General features: G+C 41.0%; 2 protein-coding genes across 2 annotated transcripts in view; both read left to right on the plus strand.

The window, feature by feature from the left end:
• LOC125298155 (histone H3-like) overlaps window positions 1-10,311 on the plus strand; it is a 781,614-nt gene that overhangs the window by 733,668 nt on the left and 37,635 nt on the right. The gene's annotated exons all lie outside the window — the stretch shown is intronic.
• Window positions 1,105-10,311, plus strand: part of LOC125298123 (polyunsaturated fatty acid lipoxygenase ALOX15B-like) — a 38,876-nt gene continuing 29,669 nt past the window's right edge. Inside the window, exons 1-11 of the mRNA XM_048248818.1 lie at window positions 1,105-1,175; window positions 1,588-1,652; window positions 2,117-2,239; window positions 2,890-2,993; window positions 3,092-3,261; window positions 3,677-3,820; window positions 5,833-6,039; window positions 6,250-6,336; window positions 6,669-6,838; window positions 7,026-7,147; window positions 7,479-7,579. Of these exons, the coding sequence (XP_048104775.1) occupies window positions 2,169-2,239; window positions 2,890-2,993; window positions 3,092-3,261; window positions 3,677-3,820; window positions 5,833-6,039; window positions 6,250-6,336; window positions 6,669-6,838; window positions 7,026-7,147; window positions 7,479-7,579 (1,176 nt within the window). The 5' untranslated portion in view covers window positions 1,105-1,175; window positions 1,588-1,652; window positions 2,117-2,168. The remainder of the gene's footprint in view (window positions 1,176-1,587; window positions 1,653-2,116; window positions 2,240-2,889; window positions 2,994-3,091; window positions 3,262-3,676; window positions 3,821-5,832; window positions 6,040-6,249; window positions 6,337-6,668; window positions 6,839-7,025; window positions 7,148-7,478; window positions 7,580-10,311) is intronic.

The raw sequence follows: 10,311 nt of genomic DNA on the forward strand, positions 1-10,311 counted from the left end.
ATGCACACTAACATGAAGATAGGAAAGGGAACACAAGTTCACTGTAAAATGGGACATTTTAAGCAGCACATACAGTGTAAGTACAACATTTACTCTCTCCGCATTCACACACATCATTTTGGGGCACTGTGCATGGCACAATAACATCAGGATATCAGCAAGGAAAAATACTCCCATCCAATTTCAAATGTACACACGTCTGTGAGTGTGAGAGAAGATTTGTTTTGGAAACCACAGATTACTCTTTCTGCTGCTTAATTTAGTATCAAATGTTGGCATGCATCTTGCAACAGCAACTTTGTGTGAGAATGAGGAAAGAGACTCTCTCTCTCTCTATGTATCTCTCTCTCTCTCACACACACACACACACACACACATGCATACACACATACTCTCTCTGTCATTTAGTGTCTTCATCATGTTAGTTGTCTTCTTTAAGTAATCTGTGTCCACTCCTATGCAGAATAGCCATGGCGAGCTACACAGTGACGGTGCGCACAGGAACCCGCCCCTTTTCTGGCACCACGAGCTACGTCTACGTCCAGCTGCGTGGTGCTGATGCTGAGAGCCAGGAGGAGAATCTACACAAGCGCTTTTTGTCGTTTGGCTTTACCAAAGGATCGGTAAGTGCATTTAAAGCAAAAGAAATGAAAAACTCTGGGGCATGATTTTAAAGATGCCCCGCAGAGTGTAGCATTATAGCTGTCTGGATGCTCTTGCTGCAGCAACTCTAACAAGCACAGATTTTTATTTGTAAATGCATTTTCAATGAAATGAGTGCATCTTAGTTAAAAAATAATATTTGAAACTTTGCATTTCAAGTAATATCAACCAAACGGAAGTAATTTTGACTAGATTAATTCTGCTTAATCAAAAAAGACATGATTTTCTATGTTTATCTGTCTTTTATCTGTTTTTTTGTAAACAAACTCTTCAAATATTTACTTTAATATTCCATTTCCATGTTTATACAGGAGCGAACAATTACGTTGGAGAGTGAATCGTCCCTAGGCGAACTCATCTATTTAAAGCTCCGCACCCAGGCATTTTTGGGCCTTGACAACCAATGGTTTTGTGATAAGATCACTGTGAAGACGCCTAAGGGGATGCCATTTTGTTTCCTTGTTACCGCTGGCTTGGCAGCGATGAGACTGTTGTGTTAAGACCTGCCAAAGGTAGGCACTCCTGTTTCAGGGCATGGCCTCAATTCACAAATGTTCTGTGTAAACACATTTTATATACTTTATTTGATTCCACTTTACAAGTCAAGTTACATTAGGAATCAAATCTTCTGAATAATCCAGTAGATTAAAGCAGTTCTATCTATCTATCATGAGTTTACAGATTCAAGGGTACACACACAGACACACATTTTGTGTGTTTGTAAGAAAACAGATTTCTGTATTAAAACAAAAAGAAGGGGAAAAAAGCACAATAGTGAACAGTTACTCTTTCTGGCTCTAGTCTATGTCATTCACACAAATGTAACACCTTCATTCAGTCAAAACTTGGACAAAGCAGTCAGTCAGTTAACATTGACCTTCATAATGGGATTACATTTCTATTTCAGCTTTGCTTGTGTTCCAGGACACCAACCCAGTTGCCCAAAAGACAAGGACGAGTCAGCTAGAAGGACGACAGAAGTTAATTAGGTATGTGAGCAACACACCAAAACTAACTGTGTGTGACATTGTGTCTGTGTGGTGTTAAGTTAAAGGAACCGTATGTAAGATGTAATTAATCATAAAATGGCCCTGATATGTCACTAGATATTAAGAAATCATGTTCATTTCAAATACTTATATCACTCACAACAGTAGTCCGGCCAGGATATTGTCATTTAAAAAGTGAAGTTGCAGCACTCAACTGATGTTGATGTTGTGTTTTGTCATGTCATATTGTGTTTTGGCCTGATGCGCCACCCTCCACCTATCTACTAATCACAAAGTCAGTAGTGTTTCGGCATCCGGGTTGGCAACCTCGAGTCAGGGGGGGTGGGGAGGGGATACACCGCTCTAGAGTAATTTGAAAGTGATTGCAGTACCAGTTTTGGCCACAATCTTACATGGTTCCTTTAAAGCACCCGTTGCATTTCTCCTGTATATTCCTTTTACAGGTGGAGTGTGTATGCTGAGAACCTGCCCCGGATTATCAATTACGAATCTGCCATGCTTCTGCCAGAGAAACTCCAATTCTCTTTCTCGAAGGAGACAGAGTTCTCCTATACGGCAAGAACGCAGTGAGTGTTGTGTTTTGTTAACCCATCCTTTTCTTACATTCTGATTGTGGATGGGTGTGCTGCCTCCTTCTACATTAGTAATAATATATATTTTATATATACATATTTTATATATATATATTACTACAAATACACTCACAATTATAACTAGATGTACCGCAGAGCGGTACAAAATATGACCGCCGCCCATTCCAGCACATTTTTTCCACAAAAATAAATCACGCTGAAAGGCCTATATGATTCTAACTGTCTCACTAAATTGCATTATCCACACTCAATTCTCACTGGTATCTGCTAGACAACAAGTACCAAAACATGATTAGTTCATAGATTTCACATGTAAAAATTAATTTTATACAACCCCACCTCCATCTTGCCTGTTCATAATTCTGAGAAATTCTTGAATTGTGTCCATGTGTGCATGTACATGTTTATGTTATGTGTGTGTGTGTGTGTGTGTGTGTGTGTGTGTGCATGCTTGTGTGTGTGCCTGTGTATGTGCCTGTGTATGCGGTCTTTCAGTGTCCCGGGAATCCTTGACGGAAATTTGGGCATGCGAAAAAAAAAAAAAAAAATCTGCCTAAACCTATTCGCTTCGCTGCGCGGCGGTCATAATTATAGATCATTATTGTGTGTGTGTGTGTGTGTAGGTTAATTTATCTGAAGCTCAATGGATTAGCTGACAACAGAGAATCCTGGGAAAGCATCGACCAGCTGCGCATGAACCTTTGTGACATCACAAACAAAACCATTGGTAATCATCGTACTTGGACGTGCTATTCAGAATTGCATAATGAGAACATAGCACTGGCTGTATCTGTTGCAAATGTTATTACATGGAATGCTTTGCAGAATACGTTGAGGACCACTGGGACGAGGACGAGTTCTTTGGCTACCAGTTCCTGAATGGCCTAAACCCCATGCTGATCCAACGCTGCTCAAAGCTACCCGAGAACTTCCTCGTCACCGAGGAGATGGTCAAAGGCCTTCTAGGAGAAACCACCTTGAAGGCAGAGATAGCGGTAGGCAACGCATTGGTCAACAGTCTAGCTTGGGGGAAAAATCAGTAGATTTGAGCATAGTATAGTATTAAGCAAATTAACTGAAAATATCTAATTACATTAAATTTGCTGAAAGGCTTTTTGATAGGAAATATTTCTCTTTTTTTAAGCATAAACGCATAAGCATAAAAAGCATGAATCCAATAATCCAATGATTAATCCAAGTTGCTGGAAAGGTAGCATGGCCAACAAAGGCCCCTTTGACTGGACTGATTGAAGTGTAGCTTCAATCATGAATGTTTGTAGAAAAAAGAGACCAACACAAATATGTTGTTTTTTCATCTTTGTGAAACTAGTTCATGTTATGTCTGATGCTAAACTCTTTTCTATATTTACTGTCTATGTATTGTTTCTCCACTACACCTAAACCGCTCAGAAAGGGAACATCTTCCTGTGTGACTACAAGATGTTGGATGGGCTTGTGGGAAATGTAGTTGCTGGCAGGCAGCAGTACCTCACCGCTCCCCTGGTCCTGCTCTACTGCAACCCTCAGGGTCTGATGCTGCCCATAGCCATACAGGTAAACACATTACACTTTTGAAATGTAGCAAAATAAAAAGAAAATGTTTTATTATGACCGCCGCGCAGAGAAGCGGCGGTCATATAGGTTTAGTCAGATTTTTTTTTTTTTTCTTTTCTTTTTTTTTCTTTTTCGCATGTCCAAATTTCCGTCAAGGATTCCCGGGACACTGAAAGACTGGGTTACACAAAACTTGGTGGGCATGTAACCCCACATGGATAGCATGGAACCATCGTTTTTCGTTTTGATCTGTAGCCCCCCCGCTGGACTGGACCCCCCGAAATGAGGGTAGGGCAGACACAGATTTCTGTGAATATCTCGAGAACCATAAGGTTCAGGAGGACCTTTTTTTTTTGTATGTTGATCTCAAGGGGCATGTCAACCCATTCCATAACCACTCATTTCATGTATAGCGCCACCTAGTTACACACTAGAACACAAAAAAGTAAAAATGAGGTGTTGTAATCGCAGGTATCTGTGACCTAACATAGTCAAAACTGCACAAAATTGGAAGTGTAGGATCATTATGACACCCTCTATATGCACGCCAAGTTTTGTGGAATTCTGTTCATGGGGGGCCACACAATAAATTAATTTATGTTACTATACACCAACTGGCCTGTAGGTGGCCGGAGACAGTTTTCTGTGAATATCTTGAGAACCGTAGGGCATAGGAGGTCCACCTTTTTTATGTATGTTGGTCTTAAGGGGGCATGTCAACCCATCCCATTACCACTTATTTCATGTATAGCGCCACCTAGTTAAAAATTAAAAAGCAAAAAATAGGTGTTTTCATCACAATATCTTTGGCTGACAAGGTCAAAACTGCACGAAATTAAAAGTGTAGGATCATTATGACACCCTGCGAATGCATGCCAAGTTTTGTGAACTTTCGTTCATGGGGGGCCTTACAATAAAATAATTTATGTGTACATTTAGTGACCGTACAACAACAAGGATTCCCGGGACACTGAAAGACCGGGGTACACGAAACTTGGTGGGCATGTAACCCCACATGAATAGCATGGAACCATCGTTTTTCGTTTTGATCTGTAGCCCCCCCGCTGTACTGGACCCCCCGAAAGGAGGGTAGGGCAGACACAGTTTTCTGTGAATATCTTGAGAACCGTAGGGCCTAGGATGACCAATTTGTTCCGTATGTTTGCCTCCAGGGGTCATGTTAACCCATTCCATGTGCACACATGTGCATAAACAGATACACACGCACACACATACATTCACAGTAATCATACGTATGACACATACTCACACAGTAGACATATGTACGCATGCATGCACATGCACAAACACACACACGCAGGCAAACACACAAGCACGCACACACACACACACACACACACACACACACACACACACACACACACACACACACACACACACACACACACACACACACATAAACATAAACGTGTACATGCACACATGCACACAATTCAAGAATTTCTCAGAATTATGAACAGGCAGGATGGGGGTGGGGTTGTATAAAATGAATTTTACATGTGAAATCTATGAACTAATCATGTTTTGGTACTTGTTGTCTAGCAGATACCAGTGAGAATTGAGTGTGGAAAATGCAATTTAGTGAGACAGTTAGAATCATATAGGCCTTTCAGCGTGATTTATTTTTGTGGAAAAATTAGCTGGACTGGGCGGCGGTCATATTTTGTACCGCTCTACGGTACATCTAGTTTCAAAATGTTGTGATGTTTTTCTAGTGACCAAAATGGAGGAATGCATACATGCACTAGAAATAGAAGTGGACACTGATTTAAATTGTTATTAATTTTAATTCATGTTACAGTCAAAGCCTAGCTGTCTTGGTTTGGTATCCACTGAGCTCAATTGTTTAGGAGAAATTGACCTCAAGTATGTTTAGGAGAAATAGGCAAGACCAAAAAAACATCTAATCTTTTAGAGTTTAAAACAGTTTGTTTGCACTGTGTATAAACGTCACACTGTTCTAGTTTCATGGATTTGTCATTTCTCCACAGTTAAGGCAAATGGTTGGACCCCATCAAACCCCCATCTTCCTGCCCACCGACCCCAAGCATGACTGGCTGCTGGCTAAGATCTTTGTGCGGGCAGCAGAGTTCAGCATGCAAGAGCTTGACTCTCACCTGCTGAGAACTCACTTTCTGTCTGAGGTGTTTGCCATGGCAACATTGCGGAACCTCCCATCCCCGCACCCTCTTTTCAAGGTATTGAATCTGCGGGTGTAATCTCATATGCATTAGCTGGAGTGAGGCCTATTACCAAACAATTCAGTGTTCCAGGAAGAACAAAAAATATCTCTGAATCTATCTATCTAATTAGTTCCAAGTATATTATTATTTTAATTTGCCTTTAGGAACTGTCCGTATACCACATGCTGAACATTCTCTTTACTGTTTTTACTGTTTTCTTTGTAGCTCCTTATTCCCCACACCCGCTACACACTCCACATCAACATCCTGGCAAGAAGTCGCTTGATTTCCGACGATGGATCCATTACCTTGGTACTCATACAGCTTTACATAATGAAACCGTAAAAAATAGATGTTGATATGATCCCTGCTGTCGGTTGGAAACCTTGTATGTCCAAATTCATTCATTTTCAGGAAAAAAACTTGTTTTGTGAAAATATTTCAACAATGCATCGAAAAAACAAAACAAAAAACACAAGTAAGGACTTACTAGGTTTCCATCCGACAGCAGCAATAGAGATATACTATACAAGTATATTTGTATACAAGGATCATTTTAGTTTCATCTAATATTTGATCATGATGTTAGGTAAACTGCGTTATTTTATACTTTATCCTTATGAATTCTTTATGTATAATCCTAGAATGCCGGCATTGGCGGAAAGTCATTGTCCGAGTTGCTGAAGCGTGGAACCTCCTCCCTGACCTACAGCTCCCTCTGTCTGCCTGAGAACATCTCTGAGAGAGGCCTGGAGGACGTCCCCAACTACTACTACAGAGATGATGGCATACAACTGTGGAACATCATCAACAAGTAAGCTTACCATTGGAAAGTCAGAGTAGGGTTGCAGATTGTAACCCCCCCCTTTATTTGTGTGTGTGTATGTGTGCGTGTTTAAAAAATATATATTATATTATATAATTGTTCACTTTAACAATGACCTCATGTATACAGACAACTATATTTAATAGTTGACACTGAATCATGTGGTCATGTGCAGGTATGTAACAGGAGTCTTGCAACATTACTACACATCTGATGAGCATGTGCAGAAGGACACAGAACTGCAGAGCTGGATCAGAGAGATTTTCACCAATGGATTCCTGGAAAGGAGCAACACAGGTGTGTGCAGTAATACTGTCTTTTAGGAATAAAAATAAAAAAATAAAAAATAAAAAAGACCTAACTCTAAAATATATTTTAAGACACTTTAATAAATGTCACCCAACACTTTCATGGGAAAAACCTGGGAATTTCATGGTATTTCATGAGGAATTTAGAATGTCAGAACACACACGGATCAATGGCCACTAATTCCTGTCATGCATGGAGTTCAGTTCATTTTGTCGTCATCTGATGTTTCACAGATGTAAATGCACTTTTATGCTGATGGAGTTGTTTTGTGTTTTGTGCAGATTTTTTATTTACATGTCAATGTCTTATTCCTCCACAGGCGCACCTCAGTCTTTTCAAACAGTGAGCGATCTCATCAAGTTTGTTACCATGGTGATCTTCACTGCATCCGCTCAACATGCTGCTGTCAACAATGGACAGGTAAATTCAATTCAAATCATCCCCAAAGGGCAATTAAATGACACAAAGAGCAGCATATTCCACCACATACAGTACATCATCAATAAAATGATCGCCCCTTTTAAAGTGAACTGAGATTTAGTACACTTTTATCCAAAAGCGCCATGGGCTCTCACCAGTGTGTTCAGAATCAAACCCAGGCCGATCCTTTTCAGTTTAACACTAGTTGCCTAGTTAGTAACACTAGATGCCTAGTTAATCTATTGCATTCAGAAAGCCCTCATTGACTGAGATAGAGCAGGCCATTGCCTTGTTGTCTTTTATTGTCAGGGCCAGTAGGCCAGAATAGCAGATTGGACCCAAACGCAGATTCAGTGGAACCGAAGTGGAACTAAACTAGATTTTACCGTGTCTTCTTTCACACAAAAACTTTACAGAAAACTTAACGAGAATACAAACTCTTAGACTGACAATAGCATAATATACAAGAACATGGCACAAACCTGACAAGAGATGAAACTAGATGTACCACAGAGCGGTACAAAATATGACCGCCGCCTAGTCCAGCACATTTTTTCCACAAAAATAAGTCACGCTGCAAGGCATATATGATTCTAACTGTCTCACTGAATTGCATTATGCACACTCAATTCTCACTGGTATCTGCTAGACAACAAGTACCAAAACATGATTAGTTTATAGATTTCACATGTAAAATAAATGTTATACAACCCCACCCCCATCTTGCCTGTTCATAATTCTGAGAAATTCTTGAATTGTGTGTGTGTGTGTGTGTGTGTGTGTGTGTGTGTGTGTGTGTGTGTGTGTGTGTGTGTGTGTGTGCATGTGCGTGCATGTGCTTGTGTGTGTGCTTGTGTATGTGCCTGTGTGTGTGCATGTGCATGCATGCGTACATATGTCTACTGTGTGAGTATGTGTCATACGTATGATTACTGTGAATGTATGTGTGTGCGTGTGTATCTGTTTATGCACATGGGTGCATATGGAATGGGTTAACATGACCCCTGGAGGCAAACATATGCAAAAAATGGGTCATCCTAGGCCCTACGGTTCTCAAGATATTCACAGAAAACTCTGTTGGTGTACGGTCACTAAATGTACACATAAATTAATTTATTGTATGGCCCCCCATGAACGAAAGTCCACGAAACTTGGCATGCATTCGGAGGGTGTCATAATTTTTAACTAGATGGCGCTATACATGAAATAAGTGGGATGGGTTGACATGGCCCCTTAAGACCAACATACAAAAAAAGTGGTCCTCCTAGGCCCTACGGTTCTCGAGATATTCACAGAAAACTGTGTACGGCCACCTACAGGTCAGTTGGTGTACAGTAACATAAATTAATTTATTGTGTGGCCCCCCATGAACGGAATTCCACGAAATTTGGCGTGCATTCAGAGGGTCTCATAATGATCCTACTGGAGGAGGGGAATGGGAATTATGTGAGGATGCTGTTCATTGACTTTAGTTCAGCATTCAACACGATAGTACCTCTCACCTTGGTCACAAAGATGAAGGCCTTAGGACTGAACACCACCCTGTGTCACTGGATATTTGACTTCCCTCACCAACCGTTCACAAGTGGTTAGAGTGGGGGTCTGACATCTGAGTCATTAACCATCAGCACTGGTGCTCCCCAAGGCTGTGTTTTGAGTCCACTGCTGTACAACATCTACACACATGACTGCAAAGCCAACAGTAGTCATACCTCCATCATCAAGTTTGCAGATGACACAGTGATCTTGGGCCTGATTAGTAACAACAGTGGACAGTTCTACTTGGATCAGGTTGATGAGGTGGCACAGTGGTGTCAATCTAACAGCTTGACACTGAATATCAATAAAACCAAGGAAATGGTAGTGGATTACAGAAGGCAGCAGCAGAACTACAGTTACACCCCACTAATGATCAGCGGGCAACCTGTAGAGAGAGTCACAAGTTTTAAATACCTTGGTGTCCACATTACTGAAGACTTAACATGGACTGTTAACACTCAATATGTTCTGAAGAAGTCCAGACAACGACTCTACTTCCTTCGTCAGCTAAGGAAATTCAAAGTTTCTACATCCATCATGAAGGCCTTCTACACTTCAGCGGTTGAGAGTGTTCTAACTGGTAGCATCATCACCTGGTATGGGAACTCCACAGTTAGAGATTGTAGTACTCTGCAGAGAGTAGTGCGCTCAGCTGAACGTACTATAAGAACTCAACTCCCTGCTCTACAAGATATCTATTCCAGAAGAGTACTCCTAAGAGCCCAAAAGATTCTGAAGGACTCTTCTCATCCTAACAATGGATTATTCCTACCGCTGAAATCAAGAAGACGCCTATGTAGTCACAAAGCCAGAACTGAGAGACTCAGGAGAAGTTTTTATCCCCAGGCCATCCAGAACTCTGAACTCACACTATACTGACTTTGCACACATTCACTCCTCAGCACTCTCAAACATTTCCCAACTCTGAACTCACACTATACTGACTTTGCACTCATTCACTCCTCAGCACTCATGACCCCCCCACACACACACACACACCCACACACACCTACAAGACTTTTAGCACTTTTACATCCCTCTCCCTATGCTACAGACCTTTTATTTATTTTCTTATTTCATCGAAACCTCGTCGTTCACTTCCACCTCTATCCCTGCAATACCTTCATCATCACTGTTTCACCTCTCACACCAGCTTCCCTTTGGCATTGACTTTCGCCTCTACACATACACAG

This window comes from Alosa alosa, chromosome 7 (assembly GCF_017589495.1).
Source record: "Alosa alosa isolate M-15738 ecotype Scorff River chromosome 7, AALO_Geno_1.1, whole genome shotgun sequence".
Lineage (NCBI taxonomy): Eukaryota > Metazoa > Chordata > Actinopteri > Clupeiformes > Clupeidae > Alosa > Alosa alosa.